Source organism: Hermetia illucens, chromosome 1 (assembly GCF_905115235.1).
Source record: "Hermetia illucens chromosome 1, iHerIll2.2.curated.20191125, whole genome shotgun sequence".
In the NCBI taxonomy this organism is placed as follows: domain Eukaryota; kingdom Metazoa; phylum Arthropoda; class Insecta; order Diptera; family Stratiomyidae; genus Hermetia; species Hermetia illucens.
The window spans coordinates 124,776,472-124,796,235 of NC_051849.1; the positions used below are offsets into that span (position 1 = coordinate 124,776,472).

General features: G+C 41.0%; 2 protein-coding genes across 7 annotated transcripts in view; one reads left to right on the top strand and one right to left on the bottom strand.

Moving 5' to 3' along the window:
* Nucleotides 1-16,220, bottom strand: part of LOC119655058 (stress-induced-phosphoprotein 1) — a 38,478-nt gene extending 22,258 nt beyond the window's left edge. Inside the window, exons 1-2 of the mRNA XM_038060753.1 lie at nt 16,047-16,220; nt 15,694-15,976 (exon numbers count right to left, since the gene is read on the bottom strand). Of these exons, the coding sequence (XP_037916681.1) occupies nt 15,694-15,976; nt 16,047-16,055 (292 nt within the window). The 5' untranslated portion in view covers nt 16,056-16,220. The remainder of the gene's footprint in view (nt 1-15,693; nt 15,977-16,046) is intronic.
* Nucleotides 16,221-16,329: 109 nt separating this feature from the next.
* LOC119655082 overlaps nt 16,330-19,764 on the top strand; it is a 122,669-nt gene continuing 119,234 nt past the window's right edge. Inside the window, exons 1-3 of one of the 6 annotated variants that reach the window (XM_038060791.1) lie at nt 16,330-16,479; nt 16,552-16,703; nt 16,770-17,971. In XM_038060791.1, the coding sequence (XP_037916719.1) occupies nt 17,947-17,971 (25 nt within the window). In that variant the 5' untranslated portion in view covers nt 16,330-16,479; nt 16,552-16,703; nt 16,770-17,946. The remainder of the gene's footprint in view (nt 16,480-16,551; nt 16,704-16,769; nt 17,972-19,764) is intronic. The other 5 variants (XM_038060809.1, XM_038060782.1, XM_038060827.1 and 2 more) reach the window with 5 other exon arrangements.

Consider the following 19,764-nt stretch of genomic DNA (forward strand, 5'->3'; position numbering starts at 1 on the left):
AAAAAGGAAAATTAATATCCTTCACGCAAGGAGGATACACTTGGGAGTGAGAATAACTCCAGAGCAGCCGAGCGACCACCGGAAGATCACGAAATTTTTTAGAGAAAGTGGAATTCAATTCCACACATATCTTCTCCCAGGAGAGAAGAACATCAACATTATAATCCGGGGGCTCGAGGGAATAGCGCCCGAAGATGTGAAGGAAGACCTTGAGGATCAGGGCTTCCATCCTATATTGTTTCTTCATAAAAATGAAGAACGGGCCCTCCAGACTATTAAAAGTGTTAATGCCGAAAAACGAAACCGGCATATACAATGTCAAATCGATCTGCCACCTGATCGTGAAAATCGAGTCCCAAAAACCGAGGACTTCGCAATCTGCGAACAACTGTTTCGCCGATGCACGTTGCGTTAAATGCGAGGGATCGCATCACTTTTCAAAATGCGAGAGGAAGCAGGAGCAGAAGGCAACCTGCACCAACTGCAAAGGGGATCATCCAGCCAGCTACGGCGGATGTCCAAAAAATCTTAAAAATATTAAGAAAACCTTCGCCCAGATGGCGAAATCTAACTCTTCTCCACAGGTATCACAGGTAACACAACCAATCAACAAACCGACAGGAAAACTCCCTCTTCCTCAGCGAACCGGAAGCCCGTACAAATGGATCAAATGCTGAGCAGCATGCAAGCACAGATCCAAAACATGATGAAGTCAATGATGACCAAAATGATTCAAAAGCTGTTTAGCTCGCAGATCCCTCTAGGCAACCCAACTAAGAACCACCATGGTAAGCATTAAGCTTAACATTATCTCATGGAACGCAGATTCCGTAAAAGGAAAAATGGGAGAATTGAAAGAATTCCTTTACGAGGCAGAAGTAGACATAATACTCATCCAGGAAACGTTCCTCAAACCAACAGACCCACTTAAAGTACCCAACTATGAAATATAAAGAAACGACCGACTTACTGGCCGTGGAGGAGGAACCGCAGTCCTAATTAAGAGAAGTATCGAGCATCACCGCCTGGAAACACCACTCATCACTGGAATGGAAGCTACAGTCATCGAGGCAAGGACAGGACCAGCTGATGTAAAAATTATATCAGCCTACCGTCCACCATCAGCAGATAATTTTTCAGAGGACCTTCAACTGCTACTCAACGCGGACAAACCGACTTTTCTCGCCGGAGATCTGAACGCGCGTCATCGAGACTGGGGAGCAACCCGAAACACCAAAGCGGGGAAAGAACTGCTCACTTTCCTAAACGGAAACGGAGCAACTACTCACGCAAAAGAGGAACCAACACATTATGGACGCAGCACGACCGGCACCATAATCAATGTGGCTCTTACTAAGAATTACAACAACAACATCACAATCAACGTGTTGGACAACCTCCCGTCGGACCACAAACCGGTGCTATTTTCAATATACAACATATATATTGAAAATCCGCCGAAAATAATAAAAAGCACCAACTGGGACACCTACCGCCACATTCTAAGACAATACACCACAACCTCAAAACTAGAAACATCGGAACAGGTAGAGACAGAAATTCAAAACCTAACCGCCCAACTAACTTCAGCCAAGCAGGAGAGCTCAACGGAGACAGAAGTAAACGACCAACAATACTACCGGCTCCCAAGAAGTATTAAAGAAAGAATAAGGGAGAGAACTCGCATCAGAAAAAGAGGAAGAATAACAGGAGAACCCAATCTGAAAAGAGAAGCAAATCGGCTCACTAACGCCATCAGAGATGACATTGACCGATTCAGGAACGAACAGTGGGAATACTTTCTCCAAAACTTAGAGCCGAGAAACAACAACTTCTGGCGGCTCAGCAAATATTTTAAAAGAGGCTCGAGAAGGCAAATGCCTACAATTCATGGTCCCAATGGCCTTGAATTCTATAAATAGGGAAAGGCCGAGGCGTTCGCGGACTCATTCGAACTCCAGTTGTGAGAATCAATCACCGCAGTAATAAATGCAGTATTTCGTCTCTGAGCATATCCAAAAGCATGGAAAAAGTCCATCATCATCCTTCTGCCGAAACCCGAAAGAACCCAACCTTCCCACAGAACTGGAGACCCATCAGCCTACTTCCAACAATTGGAAAAATTGCAGAAAGGATAATACGGAGCAGACTGCAGGATCAACTCAACGAGCTCAACATCATCCTAGAGGAACAATACGGATTCCAACGAGAGCATTCATGCGAGCTTCAACTGGTCAGAGTAGTCCAGCATATTCGCAGTGGATTAAACAAGCGGAAATCGACCGGACTAATAATGTTCGATATATCGAAAGCTTTCGATAAAGTCTGGCACGCAGGGCTCGTAGCCAAACTAAAGAAATTTAAAATATCTGATTCACTGATAAGACTAATCCAATCCTTTATTGCAGATCGAAGTTTTAGGGTGGCACTGGAGGGGCACCAATCAACAGAAAAAAGAATAGAGGCAGGAGTACCCCAAGGATCGCCGCTTTCACCGCTGTTATACACAGTATTCACGGCGGACATTCCAAGACAATTCAACCGTTTCACAGGGATCTCCTTATTCGCGGACGACACATGCCTCTTCCACACATCGAAACAGGCACGCCTCATCACAAGCAATCTTCAGAAGGCAACCAACACAATGTTGGAATACTTCAAAAAGTGGAAGATAAAAATAAACCCAGGCAATCTTCATCACAAGAAAGAGAGAACAGAAACCGGGGAAAATCAAAATCGAAAATCAGCCCATCGATTGGAAACCAACAGCGAAATATTTAGGACTGACTTTCGACAGCAGACTAAATTGGAAAAAACACATCAAGTCAAAACGCGATGCATGCACAGGTACGTTGAATTCCCTTTACCCTTTAATTAGATCTAAGAAACTAAACATTAAGAATAGACTTTTAATTTCTAAGCAATTAATTCGCCCATCTCTGCTATACGGGAGCAGTATTTTTTACCAAACGTGTAAGACATAAAAAACAACTGCAAATATGTCAGAATATAGCTGTAAGAAAAATTTTTAATGTCCCGCATTATATAAGAAATCTAGACATACATAGCGATCTAAGATACCTATAGATAAGTATATTAAAGATAAAGCCCTGAAATTGTTCAAAAAAATTGATTCCCACAAGAATAAAATCTTAAATATTTTAAAAACAGAAAATCTGAAAAATGAAACCTATCCTAGCTTAAGGGCACTAGTATTGTAAGAATATATAGTATTATAAGGTAATTAGTATTATAGGATAATGTAATATTGTTAATATTGTTAGTTAAGATGGTAGTGTAGGATAAATAAAATTATTACTATTATAAGTATTGTAAGTAATTTATAAGTAGTATAAGACCATAAGTATTATAACGTTTGGAAAAAAAAAGGAACGATAACAAACCCGAGTAAAGATGGACAACAATGTCCACAGAGAAAAGGGGAGCAAAGGTGTCGAACACCAGCTCTAGATTCATCACAGTTCCAAGGTGTGAGAGGTGCCAGTGGTTAACGTGCTTCAGGTTAATTAACAGAGGTTTCTTGAGTGTTTTCATTGAAAAATTATATTAGTTTGGTTTCGATTTTAAAGTTGAATAATGAAATGTTGCGTAAGTATTGAAATTGGTGTATTTTGAACATTGCTGATAACGGGGAATCCCTCAATAAAAGAAATTGTCCAGATCTCCAATGAATAAAGCAAAATTCATCTGTGAATTCTTCAATGCAGGTAAATAGAACGGAAAATTCCGATAATTGCTGCTGTGAACCGCTGCCCTGGCTCCTTTGTGGGAGCTCAATAAATTGGATGATGATGCTGGCATAGACATTACGTGGCGATCTTTTGTGAATGAGATTAAAGAATGCCGGTTTTCTATGCAGGTGCCCGGTAAAAAAAAGTCATGCTTAACTGTGAGAATGAAGACAGACTTGCATTCGTTCAGGAATATTCAAAATTCGTCGTAGACTATTAGGAAAATATAAATATTTATACTCGCTCAGAATCCTTAAATTTAAAAGCATTAACTGTAATGTTTCTACCCAATATGCAATGTTTTTCAAACAGTGTTTTCTGACAAATCGACATTCAAATACCTTACGGAAGCCAATGGGTTTGTCAGAAGACGTACGGGAGAGAAATTTGATGAATCAGGATTAAGAAAACCGCGGATGCTTAATCCGCCCGCATCACCATTAACAGACCAGACCGCTTTATTTCGCCGAGAAGACCATACGACAGAACCAATATAATGAATCTTTCAAGGCCGTCGGTTAGCCATATTTTGAATAATTCGGAATTTTGGCCATCTTCTTTCGTTTTATGCAAGACCGCGCCCCACACTACACCGCGAAATCCATAAAAAAATTATATTAGGAAATGTGTGGAATGAAGTGAAGAGACTAGTTTACAGAGAACAGAACACTAATCGACGATTGATTAATTGATAATATTAAAAAAAGTATGGCGGGAGACGCCTGAGATAAAAGAATACATCTTAGCTTGCATATAAAGTATTCAAGGAAAACTCAAAGCTGGATAGATTGCCTCAGTCTGACTGGCTATAGACCACCGCAGCCTCTCATGGGGTAAGTGACAAGAGTGCTGAAACTTTCATGTTACTCACTATGATATAAAATCCAAGTCGAAATACTGGAAGCTGGTGCTTCGGATATAACGGTTTTGTGTTCATCTTATGTGAGAAACTTTCTACAGACATTTTTCCATTTGTATGTGGCTAAAATTCTATAATATTCCTTCATATTTTTTCAAACTACACATTATAGGCTTAGATATCATACTCACCCTAAACAAACAAACATTGCATTTAAATGATTAAAAAAATGAAAAGAAATGTTCCCCTGCGACCCCCCATTTATATGAGCTCACTTTGTTGTGGTATTGACAAATTGGTATGTTATGATATTCTCATATACGTTTAAGGATTCGAGTTGCCTAGGTTCAATTTCAGCCAACAAAACAGCTTTAGGCAAGAACACACTCTAACGTTTCGTTTTGATTCCGTCGTTAGTTCTGTGTCAAATTTCGATGAAACAACATACATAATTTGATGCTCTTTAAATCAAATTTACTAATTTACCAAAATGGAAGAAAAATTTATATGTCGCTGACTGCTCGATGAGGAAGCAAATAAAAGTAAAATTTTGTGATCTTGTCTTATAATTTTACCTGCCAGGTGAGTAAAACTGGTACTGTCTTCAGAGACCTTATGCCGCACAAAGGGCTTTTTTGTTGCACGTTTTTCATGTATATGCATTTCTTCTCCCACCTTTTTGCTATTTGTTGTTACCTATGTTGGACTAAGCGCAAAAACATCAAACTACGAAATTTTACTGCCGAAGAAGTGGAAGAATTATCAAATTCAGTGGAAAGCAAAGATTATAGCAGTGATTTTGATCCAAATTGGGATGAAATCGCTCCAGAAGATATTGCCATTTCACAACACCTTGGTAAATATGGGGATATAATAGCAGCATTGATTGATGCAATAAATTTGTTTGTGAATTTGTCGATTGATAATACGACTGGCACTCCGTCTGTTAAATAACCACAGCTATCCACTTCAGCTGGTTGGGAAAAGCCATCAACAGTAGAGGCTGCCGACCCATCCATCTTTCCTTCTGCTAGTGAATTTATTGATGAAGGTAATTTTCGCTATTATTTTCATTTGCTTCATCGAAATTCATGGTTTCGATTTTCCATTTTTTTCTTCTCCTTGAAGATCTTACATCAATTTCACCCGATTCAAAGGAATTTAAAAACAAGTCGGGAAACCGGAAGCTGGGCGCTTCAGGTATGAAAGGTTTTGTTTGCTTCTTGTGTGTATATTCGAGTGTAGAATTATCCCATTTGAACGTAGCCCGTTAAGAATATGTATTTAGCATGTCAGATTTAGTTCTTCGGGTTGTAAATTTACACGGTGAAGACAACTTTGAGCTACTGTACAAACTTGGGAGATAATATGCTTCATATTATATTTTATACTACCACCAACTTTTATAACTCTGAGATAAACTTAAGGGGGATTTTATTCAATTTTCCCAAAAATATGGTTATATACTATTATTATCTTAATTTGAACAGATATCCATATGGAGCTTCAGGCCTAGGTACCATATAGAGGCAGCTTCATGATTTTTTTCAGATTTCTCGGTTGGGTAGTTTCTGTGAATGGGTCCGTTAAAGAAAACATCAATTTCCACCCCTCTCACTCCCCGCCTTCTTTTCAAATCTCAAAACTATGACCGGCTTCAAAAAGTACTAATTAAGACCTTTCATTTGATACCCCACATGACTATATTTGGTGAAAAAAATTGTTTCACCCCCCCCTTTTACATGTATGGGGACCCCCCTAAATCTCAACGTAGGAGGATATCACTCACTGTATGTCTGGGGGTCCACAGGTCCCACCTTCTCATCAAATTTCGTGTCAATCGGTATGCCCGTTTCTGAGAAAAGTTTTGCAAACAAAACCCTAAAAATATATGGCGAAAGCAAAACATGAAGACAGTCACAAGATTGTAGATATTGTGAAACTGATTGCCGAAAAAAACTGAGCAGCAACAACAGAAAACATCAATACATAATTCAGAACGATAAGATATCATCAATCATAATGGTTATTGGGGAAAAATGCTTTCGGACCATTTCAAATGGTAATACCAATGAAGCGATTTGGATTGAAAAAAAAGCATCTCTCATTTGAAGATGAAGCCAACCGCAAGTGAAAAGAACCTGGTTGTTCAGAATTCGGAATTCCGCCGACCGTTTGATTGATCGTTTTGATTCAATCCGGAAAAGTGCTTGTTTATGCGTGGATGAGCAAATGTGTTCCACAAAAATACGCCATCACTTACGACAATACATGTCAAATAAGCTGCATAAATGGCGCATCAAATTTTTCGGTTTGAAATCTATAACGGTGCAGGTGACAATGTAATCCTGGACGGTGCACCGGATTTGGGTGCCACATCCAACGTAGTCATATGCTTATCGCAAAGTATACCCAATTTTGCTCACCATATTGTTTATTTTTACACAAAGATGAAGAAAGAGGCTATCCCATTGAATATGGGGCCAATGCATATGGTATTGATATTGCCAATGTTCTTTGGAACATGGATGGATAACAAACCCGTACGATTACTGTTGACATATGTCGGTGCTGAGCCGTTTGCCACCTACCAATCCACAATGACAAAGAGCAAAAACCCCACCTTATGACAACACAGCCACAACGGAGCCAGGTTTTATTGGTTCAGTTGGTTCGAAAGCCAAACATTCCGTTCAAAATATTCGACTGAATTTGGTTGCCGAAAACTGCCGGTGACCGGTCATGTAAATTGTGTAAAACGTCGAAAACACAACATTACTGTGAAAAATGTAGTCTGCATTTATGGAATTCCATTGCCAAAAATTATTTTTACAATTACCATCACCGTGACCAATAATCAACACAATGTTTGTATTAATTTCTTAGATTTTTTATTGTTTTTTCTTTAATAAAATCCAATTTTGTATATCATAACAAGTTTTACATTTTTTTAACCTAAACCTAGAGTCGCACAGGACCTCATAGGTTTTTCTCACCTGGCAGGTAAAATAATTGGTAAAAATGGTTGGAGATGATTTTTTTTGTTGCATTTAAATAGTGAAAACAAAGCTAGAGAAAAATTTCCAGGAAAAAATATTCACACGTTCCATTTTGCCCGTTAGAATGTTAATAATAGATGGATGTCCTTCCCAAAGTTACTTTACGTTATCCCTTATGCTTTTGCCAAATTTCGTACTTTTAATATGAACCGATTAAATTTCTAAAATATGCTAACTTTATTTCTGCAAACATCACAATGTATTTTGAGGCTTAGAATTCGTCCAGATACACCACTGTTTTTTTTTCCAGATTTTTTGTTTGGATAGGTTCTGAAAACGAGATCTGTTACATTTTTCGAGGATCATGTTTCTAGCCCTCACTTCCCTACATTTCACCCGAGACCAAATATGGGACCAGTTTCGAAAAGTACTAATTAAGCCTTTTCATTTGATATCTGCGAAAAAAATTGTGCACTCTCCTTTCGCATGTATGGAGATACATTGCGTCACTTGCTATATCTAGAAGGATCCAGAAACCACATATTCTCCCCAACTTTCGTGAGAATCGGTCCAGCCGTTTCTAAATAGATCGGGTGTGACAGACAGACAGGCATAAACTTCATTCTAATAAGGTTTTATTTCACACAAAACTTTAAAAATGAGAAGAAGGAACTTTAGATCCGATACGGATAATCGCCGGGAGTCGTCTGACTTGGTTGGGTTGCCGTAATGGACAGCACCGCGTCAAAATTACTTTAGCAGGATCGCAAAGATAGTAATCTGAAGATATGAATCATCATATCATATGAATCTACTATGAAATAACAGAAAAAGGGAGGGGTAGATACAATATCTTACCGCCCCTTGTTTCACCACAGAGCGTTTTCCACAATACACGCAAGTGACTGTGAAGCGGGTTGCAGACCATCACCGCTTTATTACTCGTAGCGACACAATCCAGGCCACCATCAGAGAGCGTCTTCGACTTCCGCTTATCACAGAAAATGGTGATCAAGGGTCGATGAGGGCTGAAACGGCGATATCAGCAACACCACACCGCACTACAGGCGATAGTTTCAGTACTCGCCAAATCACTCTTCTTCACGGTCCGGCTGAAGCCTTCGCTGAGTTTCGGGTCGAATTCCAACAAGTTGGGATAACGGGAGCTAGGCTCTTCGGGTATACATTTTTCGTGTTCATCTTATGTGAAAAACTCTCTATGCACGATTTTCCATTCATACATAGCTAAAAATACAAAATATTTCGTCACATTTTGCCAAATTCAAAAATACACATATGTACATATATATTAACGATATAAATAATGGGTTCATTCTAAATAAACCGCATGACAATGCATACATATATATGTGCGCATCTAAATTGATGTAACGCATTTAAATTGATGTAACGCATCTTTTCGCATTTTCAATTTACTCCATACATAAAAGCATATGTTATGTAAGATATGTAAATAACTAAAAAAATGTAACAAAGGAAAGCTAAAACGCCCCCATGAACCCCGTCGAAATTTTCCGGTTTTTGGTTTTCCGGTAAATTTCTAAAACATGGCAATATATTATTATTAGCTTTTTTGTGCAGATATCGAAATGGTATGCATTTTGAGGCCTAGATTTCATCACTGGTTTTTTCCAGAATTTTCGGCTAGATAGGCTCTGCGAACGAGATCTGTCTCACTTTTTGGGGCACACATTTTAAGCCCTACCTCCCCTACGTTTCACCCAATATCAGAAATAAGATTAGTTTCAGGGAGTGCTACTAATCGAACTCTTAGATTTGATGCCTCATATGATCATTTTCGGCCCCCCCTTGAAATAACACAAAATAGCGCCACTCGCTACATGTAAAGGAACACACAGACCACATTTTCTTACCAAATTTCGCGACAATCCGTTCAGCCGTTTCCGAGTCAATCGGGTGTGATAAACAGACAGACAGACGAACAAACAATGTCACACAGATGGATAGACAGACAGACGAACGAACAGACAAACAGATGGATAGACAGACAGACGGACGGACAGACAAACAGATGGATAGACAGACAGACAGACGTACAGACATGTCTAATATCGGAATAACAGTGGTTGCAAAACACCAAGATGTGATCGAGGTCTATGCAAATGAAGCGATGTGGGAGATCAATTCCTGGTTGAGAAATTGCGGCCTTTCACTTGCTGAACATAAAACAGAAGTAGTTCTCATTAGCAAGAGAAGAACACAACTGTGAAAATCAAAGTTGTCGAAAAAACACTTTACTCCCAACCATCGCTCAAATACTTAATTATTGACAGTAGGCTCAATTTCAAAAGACACATTGAGTGCGCCACAACTAAAGCGTCTTCCATCGCTGCAATGATCTCCAGGATACTACCTAATATTGATGGGCCAAGACAAAGTCGACGTCTTCTGCTTTCTATGGAAGTCAGCTCCGTGCTACTCTAAACAGCTTCAGTTTGGGCAACTGAATAACAAAGTGAATTGCCGAAAATTGGGAATGTGCGTAACGGCTAAGTGCACTCACTCCAGCTCCAACGTATGCAGCTACAGAGTCTAGCGCATTTCGATGGCAGCTGGCACGGTGGGAATCTATCGAAGAGTGGCAAAAACGATAGGACGAATCACAAACTGGTGGTTGATCATACCGCATCATTCCAAATATTCGGAGATGGTTTAAACGAAGCCATGGGAAATTAAGCTACGGGTTAACGCAATTTTTAAGTGGACATGGAGGTAATCGTGCTTATTTACATCGATTTGGTAACTAACAATGCGGAGCATGTCATATTTGATTGCCCCAGGTTCACCGCGTACCGAACAAGAATGGAGGCGATCGCAGACAGGCGCTTAACACCCGAGCTGAAAAAAAAACCAGCTTGAGAAAAATTGATGATTTCCGAACTCAGATTGAGAAGAACTCACTTGGGGAAAATGTCACAGTACGGCCCCAAAAACATGAGGTCTATATACAGTGAACAGGATCTCGATGAACGAGAAATTTGTACTGCTTCGATAGAACAGTTCAAGTTGGAGGAACTTTTCGAGGAGTCCATTGTAAGTTTGCGGAAAGCCTATGGCAATACTCCAACGGAAACATTGCGATTACCAATGGACCCAGCACAGAAGTTATTGGCGGCCCGGAAGAGGTGCTTCAAGTGCCTCGCGTTTGGTCATTTTGCGAAGGCATTCACCAGCGCCATTGATCGGTTTGATCGATGCAGAAGGTGTGGGAAGAAAGGCCATACTGCCAAAGCGTGCAGTAGGGACCCCAAATGCTTATTGTGCGAAGGAAGTGAGGGGCGGGATAACCGGCATATTGCGGGAAGTGCTAAATGACCGGAATTTAGGAAGGCGCTAACTTCAATGAAAAAATGGGGTTTATTCAAATAAACCTCAATCATTGTAGGGTCGCTCAAAATTTACTCGAGCAGACCACCTACGAATCCGAAGTGGAAATTGCCATCATTAGCGAACCCTATAGAAACCGTCACGGTAGCGTATAGGTTACCGATTCGACTGATGGAGCGGCGATATGGCCATGCGGTCGACAAGTCAATGTACTGGGAATCAGACATTACAGCGGCTTTGTGTGGGCGAAAATAAACCGGGTGTATGTGTACACCTGTTACGCCCCACCAAGTCTGACACTGCCTGACAATCTTGTTCTCGACGCAAGGGGTCGTAGTTCAAGGGTGATTGTTGGTGACTTCAATGCTTGGGCCCGTGAGTGAGGTAGCAGAGAGACAAATGCAAGGGGCCGCAGTCTATTAGACGCTTTTGAACAGTTGGATATAATTCTGGCCAACGAAGGATGTGTAAACACCTTTCAGAAAGGAGGGGTCTGCCTCAATCGTAGACCTAACTTCTGTCAACCCTACACTGGCACGTGGTATGCCCTGGTGCGTCAACAAGGACTACACCCACAGCGATCACCAAGCAATCTTCTTTGGGTTATGGGTGGAGTCATCGGGCCGAAGACCATCATGCTCAAAACCAAGAAAGATATCAGCCTGGTCTGCTAAAGCTCTACATGAGCTGACCTCCATAGAGGTGTGGTTAGACCAACCTAATAAAGCAGGCATCTCTGTGCCCAATGCATTGCCAAAGCGTGTGCCGCGTCCATGCCGACTACTGGTGGAATATTGAACTGGCCAGCCTTCGATCAGCCTGTCATCGAGCCAGAAGAACGGCTCATAGGGCGGTAGGCAGAATCGACCAAGAGTAAAAATAGCGCGCCTATAAGGAAGCCCGCAAATCCCTCAAGCTCGGAATCGAACGGAGCAAGAGGGAATGCTTTAAGGAGCTGCGTTCGGAAGCGATGGTTACTGGCTTGGTCGAAGATGCAATCCACGGAAAGGGCAGTACTACCAAATATTTCGTGGTGGTGACCCTGGATGTGAGAAATGCGTTCAATTCGGGCAATACGGGAATCTCTGGCAAAGATTGGTATTCCCGCTTATCTTGCAGCTATTGTCAATAGCTATTTACAAGGACGGATGCTTTGCTAGGACACTGATGACGGACCCCAGGAGTATGTTGTCTCTGCGGGTATCCCACAGGGAACCATACTGGACCCACTGCTGTAAAACATCATGTACAACGATGCACTTAGCCTTCCCCTTCCGAAGGAAACCACGGTGGTGTGTTACGCCCACGATATAGCGCTGGTTGTGGTCGCAAAGCACCTCGAAGATGCTGAGTTATACTCATGCGAAGCGATCAGTGCTGTTAAAGGTTGGCTAGAGAGCTCTGATCAGACACTTGCGGAAGAAAAAACGGAAGCGGTCCTCATCACCAAGCGCCGTAAAAGAAATTTTGCGCGTATTCAAATTGGGAATCATATCATCACTTCTAAGGCTGGGAGTAATGATAGACAGGAAGCTTAGCTATAAGCAACACGTGCAGTATGCTTATGACAAAGCATCCACTGCAAGCGTGGCCCTGGCAAGAATGATGCCGAACGTGGGAGGGCCACGGCATGCTTCCAGATTGCTTACAGCTATTGTAGTGAGTTCGATCCAAATCTATGCAGCTCCAGTTTAGGGAAAGGCATTCCAGTCCAGCCTACAAAAGAACAGCCCTAAGGGCGTGCTCGGCATTCAGGACTGTCTTAGAGGATGCAGAATTCTTTATCTGGAATGAAACCCATTGATATTTTGGGAGATGAGGTAACGGATATATACAATGCGAAGTCCATCTCTCCTTTATCTCAGGCGAAGAACGTCGAAAGGGAGAGATCTCTAAACAGATGGCAAGAGCATTGGGAAACGGGTCGGTGGACACACAGGCTCATCCCTACGATCGAAGAATGGTTGGAGAGATGGCACGATGAGATTAGTTATAATCCTACCCAGTTTCTCATGGAGGATATCGCCAATACCTGTTCAGGTTTAAACTAGATACCTCACCCGATTGCCCAAACAGCAATGGGTTCCCAGAGGACCTAGAGTACGTATTCTTTCACTGTCCAAGGTTTGTGGAGAAAAGGAAGAACCTAGAGGAGACTCTAGGAGAGGTACTTTTAACAGAAGATCTGGTGCGAAAAAGGTTAGCATGTCAGGAAGACTGGAATCAACTCTATGGTCGCATCTATCCACAGCAAACTGCGAAAGACGGAGGAAAAAAAACCCGAGACAGACATCGAACCAAGTTTGAAAAGGTTTTGTTTCGCACAAAAGGAGGCTCAACGAGCCATAAACAGCTCCAAGAACTGGAGAGGAGCAAGCCTGGAGGTGCAAAAGTTCGAGTACAAAGAGTTCATCGGTGTACACAGTCGAATGGAACACAGCATAAAACATCGCAGACGCAAGATAGAATACTTACTTATCTACCCTTAAATTCATAACGTCTGTTATTAATGGAAGGGACAATGCGCACCTCCAGACCAACATTCTGACAGAGGAGCAGAAGGGCTGTCGGGTTGGGTCAAGGGGTTGCAAAGTGTAACTGAATATTGACTCGGTAGTTGTAGGTCAAGAGGCCTGTAGTTCCTATATCGGTTACGCCAGGGCTTTTGACAACGTCCCGCTCACCTGGCTAATCAATATCCTAAGTTTGTACCGCACTGATCCCAAACTAATAAATTTTTGAGCGACAGTCATGAAAGGGTGGCATATCACTTTACCAGTGCATCCATTTGAGCGTACCAACACCTTATAGTCAGCCCATTCGTATACATGTTTAGCCGTGATATTCGGACGGAATTCGGATTCGAATGCAAGCCGCACGCTGAACATAGCACTTTTGACCTCCACATCCAAGCAATGACCGAAATAGACTTCCACAAATACCTAGGATTTCTACAAGGAACCCATGCTGGAGTTGATAATTGGAAGGACGCACTGCTGTCCGAATTCATGCAACGTGTGAGGCTGGTCCTAAGGTCGGAAGAATAAAATAAACGCATTGCATGAATTCGCTAGCCCTTCACTGGCTTATCGACTCTGAATATTGCCGTAGACGAAAGAAGATCTGGAAAATGTTCAGCGGCGGATATGAAATACTATATTTAAATTCCGAATGCATCACCCAAACTGCCGTAGAACGGATGAACCTACCTCCTGACATCGGGAAGCAGGGCCTTAGTTCACGTAGTGGCAAAACGACCAGTGTAGAATGTGTGGCTCGGCGTTAGAGACGTTGGATCACCTAGTTTTTGGGCTGCACTATAATGACAACGGCCCAATACACGAACAGGCAATATGGTGTATGTAAGGTGGTTCATAAACACCTTGCATACAAGCATGAGCTGATCATGGGAACATGTCCGGTTTGCCGATATGAGCCGCAGGTAGTACTCGATAATCTACTTACAGAATGTATTGGGTGTTCCCTTGCTGTTCCAAGTTCTGAGTGGTCGCTACATACCGCACAAGCCTGACTTGCTGTCATTTGACAAGACGAGTCGCCCCGCGTACATTCTTAATGTTGATATGCGAAACAATAGAAACATTGGACGCATATACGTAGTAATCATAATATTATCAGCTGCAGGTATTGTACCCACTGCCATCTGCCTAGAACTGAGCGATTTAAATATCTAGAGTCAACGTTTTCAGTCAATGAGGAACTACGTTATGAATTTGGTTCAAGTGAAGTGACGCAACTGATGTTTTTTGTGATCAACGAACGCTTCAAGTCTAAAATTTACCGCGAAGTTATCCTCTATGGTTCTGAATGTTGGCCGACTATAAAGGACAATGAACAGCATCTTGCGCTGACGGAGACGTTACCTTCAGCTAGTGGTGTAACACACTTTGGTCACATCCGAAACTAGGATATCATCGGTCAATATGGGGTTAGACCGATCATGGGAAAATTGTGAGGCGTCTTCGATGGTATGGTCGCGTAATTAGAGCTAACGGAGATTCAGTTGTCAAGATTGGTCTGAAAGACCGGCCGAAACAACGGTGACTTGGCAGGCTGGATGGGGATTTGAAAGCCTCGCGATTGCATTAGGATCAGGCCTTGGGAGAACAAAATGGATCACACCCCCGCTTGTGAACAGGACACAGACTAAATAAAAAAAGACAATCAAATTCCTCAGACCTTCCCTGGATTTCCTGGGACTCACTCAGTCTGGTTCAAACCATACAGAAGTACACAATTCTGCATATTTGTTTGATGTTGCGAGTTCTCGGCTGATTCTCCCATTAACATATCACCACAGCCATATCCCCTTTATCTCTTAAGTATATAGGTTCATCCGGGCCTAAATGCTAGTATTAGGTAAAATCCGGAACCTGCCGAGATTGCGACAACTCGAAAAAATATTATATATATGTTTCTAAGATATAGTGGAATAATATATACACATTTTTGGTAAATATGTATATTAGTTTTCTTACTGGAAAATATATTTCAATAAAATAGATAGTTTGCCCCTGCTGCTCGAAGAACAAACAGTAAATACATCCTAACATTGTTAAAGCTTTCTACCGATAAAAAACGATTTAATAACCCGCACCCCGTTCCCTGAATATAACCCTAAGCGGTTTCCGAAATGCAAATATGGTAATGCCTCAGTTCCGAACTACCTAATTAAAAGAAAAACACAACCAACCTTTTTGATATGCCATGAATGCCTCTTGATATCTCTGTAGACCTGCAAGCGCAGAACCCTTCCTGGAATATCCCTTCGACCATGAAGGATTCAACTCGATCGTCTTTTCAGCATCTTTCAAAGCTTCTTGATAACGTCCAGCTTTTGCGTAAGCCGCGGATCGATTACTATATAAAACGTGGTTTTTGTCATCTAATGATATCGCTTCGGAGTAAGCAGCTATGGCCCCATCAAAATTATTTGCTGACAACTGGTGATTACCTTTCTCCTTTAATGCATTTACCTGAAAACCGAAGCGCCAGGTTTGTATAGAAATTATTTATAAACTCATATAACCATCAAATTCCACAAACCTTTTCCATCGCGTAGTGTGTTAATATATTGTTTTATTGTCAATTAATAAGCGGAACTTTACCGGACCAATTTCCACGAGACTAAACTTCAACCAACCCTTGTACAATTCTCGTTTTAACAATGTAGACTCTTCTAGAAGAAAAAACATGAGAACTAGTCAAAAAGTCATTTGCCTAAGTTGGTACCCCTATGGAGCTAAAGGGTTCGTTCGGAAATTGTGAACTACTTGGTATCTTCCTAATAATTACATCCACTATAAATTTCTTTATCACGTGAAGATTATGCCCCACTATTAATTGCATTTCAGTACCTCATGAGCGTTATAATTGATAGGTCAAGTGGAATGGAGTTTCATGGAATTGTGACTGTTTAACTGCCATGGTAGGTTCACATTGTTTTTAGCGAAATCAATTCAGCGCGGCAGGAAATTTGGTAATAGGGATTCTGTGAATCTACAATCATTTCAATTCCCCAGTTTTGCTAAATATTGTGTTAAATTATAAGGGATTTTCGCAGCAAGTTAACGTAGGCACAGCCGTCATACGCCGCGTTTGTATGGCACTCGCAGGCCTCCCGGAGTGAACGACGACGAGCGCGGTCAAACTCATTCCCTTTGACTTATGAGCGTTTATCTGTCAAAACGAAATTTTCAAGAGGTAAGCATTTAGGAAATGCTTTATGTATTGTACGCAATGTGATTTAATATTCTATTTGTTCCTCAGCTGATTTGACATTCCGTCGCAATGCTTTTAAGTTACAACGCGAGGGCAATCAAAAACTGACATAACGTTCGCGGTTAGACGCAAACCTCAAACGGTGCACGGTCACTCACTCAAGCAGCAAACACAATTACAATGCGTGCGGAATGCGCACGAGAGAACCTACGGACCGCACGCAGTTTCAATGAACAATGGAGGTTTCAGGTCGGCAAGGTTTGTTCTAATGACAGATCAACAGATGCAAATGGCAGCGCTTTTCGTTTTCGGCTGCTACTTTTGATTGTAGTTAATTGGAATAATTCCGTTTTGTGGACTGTGGAAGGCACTATTTGAGTTGCATGTACTAATTATTAATGTCACTTGCATTAGCCCCGTCGCTTCCATTCATAGATATTAAATTTAAGCCGGAGGTCAGTGCACTCTTAGAGGCATCAATTGCATGGTTTTAATAATATATGCACGCAATTCGATTGTCCACGCACAAAATCACGGCATTGCACATAATCTTCAAGTTTATGCATCTTATTTTATGTTATAAAATTCATACAATTAATACCTCTAAGTGTGCACATACCTCCAGCTAAAATTAAATTTTTATGAATAAAAGCGACGGGACTAATGCAAGTGACATTAATTGTTAGTATTTGCAACTCCAATAGTGCCTTCCACAGTTTTCACTTCTTGCGTGCCGCATTGCACATCGGACTTGTTGTATATTGCTTCATACAACGGGGAAACACAATTAAGTTGCGCGCGTAATTTGCACGAGAGAAGCTAAGATCCGCACGCAGTTTCAATGTACGATCAAGATTTCAGGTCGTTCTGACGACAGATTACTCCATTTGCAATTTGGCGGCGCTTTTCGTTTTCCGTTGTTATTTTTGAATTTAATCAATTTGAATGAATTCGTTTTGAGTCCTGTCGCTTCCATTCATAAAAATTGAATTTAAGCCTAATGTATTGGTAAAGTCTGGGAGAGATGAAACCGTAGAAGTGGTTGTAATTTCAAAGAATCTCAACTCGAAATTTCCTTCTGAAACTAGTGCTAAAAGCACTTTGGAAATGCCTTGATAATTAAACACTTGCAATACCCTCAGACCCGCTCCATTCGGAAGTGTACATGGGACACAAATGGAACGGTATCGACCGGTAGAAGGAGGTTTCGTAGCCCAATGCACAGATGGCGCTACTGGTATTAAATTCAGGTGATTTTAAACTAACCCTAACCTTCAAAAACATGTGTACAAATTTGATTTGTCTGACTATTATTTTGTGAGATAGTGTATTTTGAGTGGAGTAACTTTTGCTAGTTTAAAGAAAATGGGTGAAAAGGAATTTCGTCTCTTAATAAAGCAATGCTTTCTGACGAAAAAAATAGAGGTGGAGCCAGGGCTTTATTCGGATTTTAATAATAATACTAATCGTTTGCGCAACAATCCAATTGGATCAGTGCCTTCAAGTGTTTTAGAGCACTTAATTCAAGACCGTAACGGTACAGTACACTATATAGGCTAACATTGCGCTCGCCCGAGATTATTACCTTAATTTGACTCAGATACTCATTCACAGCTGAATCTACTTGTGTCGGACATCCAGTCACGATATCAAATACTTTTGCCACCAGTGAGATTTGAACCGCGACCTTCCTTCCACATTGGGATTTTGCACCAGGAAAATCAACGGTTGAGAAGTCGCTTGCTAAGTTTAAACGGGGTGAAATGAGCACCGAGGACGATGCATGCAATGGACGACCCAAAGAGGCTGTTACCGAAGAAAACACCAAAAAAGTCCACAAATAATTTTGGATGGACGCAAAGTCAAAATGAATGAATCGGTATGCGAAAGCGCTGCTCCAAGTTGGCGCCGCGCGAACTCAAAATCGGCCAAAAAAACGAGTTCACGATTCTGTACAGTGTTTGAAGTTCTTTCCCCATAAAAACCCGATTTTATGCATTGATATTTGACAATGGACGAAACATGACTTCATTATTTCACGCCAGAATCAAAACGATCGTCATCCGAGTGGATTACATGTGGTGAATCGACTCTAAAGCGTGCAAAGACGAAACAGTCAACTGGCAAGGCTATGGCATCAGTGTTTTGGGATGCGGATTGTATAATATCCATTGACTATTCTGAGATCAACAGTGATTATTAAATAGCAGTATTGGAGCGTTTGAAGAACAGATTCGTGAAAAGCAGCCCCATTTGTAGAAAAAGAAAGTGCCGTTTCGTTAAGACAATGCATCGTGTTACAAATCAATGGGAACGATGGCAAAATTGAATGAATTGCTTCCGCATCCACCGCATTCTCCAGATTTGGCCCCCTCTTTTCTCATACCTCAATAGAATGTACGCCGAAAAAATATTCAACTCTGTTAAAGAGGTAATCGCCGAAACTGAGGGCAATTTTGAGGCTAACTGCTGTTAATGTATTAACACTTGATTAGTAATAATTTTAGTGTTTAGACACTTTAACGAGAGCACTTTAATTACTATTGGCTTTAATGGTCAAGCAGGGATGAATTTAGTGTTCAAACACCGAAATGCTCTTATTGTAGGTGAAATGAAAGAGTTGCCGAGTAATGAACAACTGGTTTCTTTATTCTATATATCAGTCTTAAATATTTATTTACAAGGTCAAGTTCACATTGAATTCAAGAATAGATGACCGATATTGAACATGCAACGTATGCAAAATCAAAAGAATGGAAAACTAAGGAATTTCCAAAAAATGGCAAAAAATGCTGATCATAGAAATGAAGTTATTAATTCTGCAGTTTTAATGGAATTTTTAATTACGTGTGCATGTTGATATATTGAATGAACTGAATATATGTTGAATCTATTGATTGAATGTTGAATCTATTGTATGTATTGTACATATCCTCCCCCGCGTTGAGTGACAGCTCAACCTGCTATAGAGACCGTAAAATCGTTGTCAAGATTTCGTCGCCTGGGTTGTGGTTGTGGGATGACTGCAGTAGATGTATTGCGA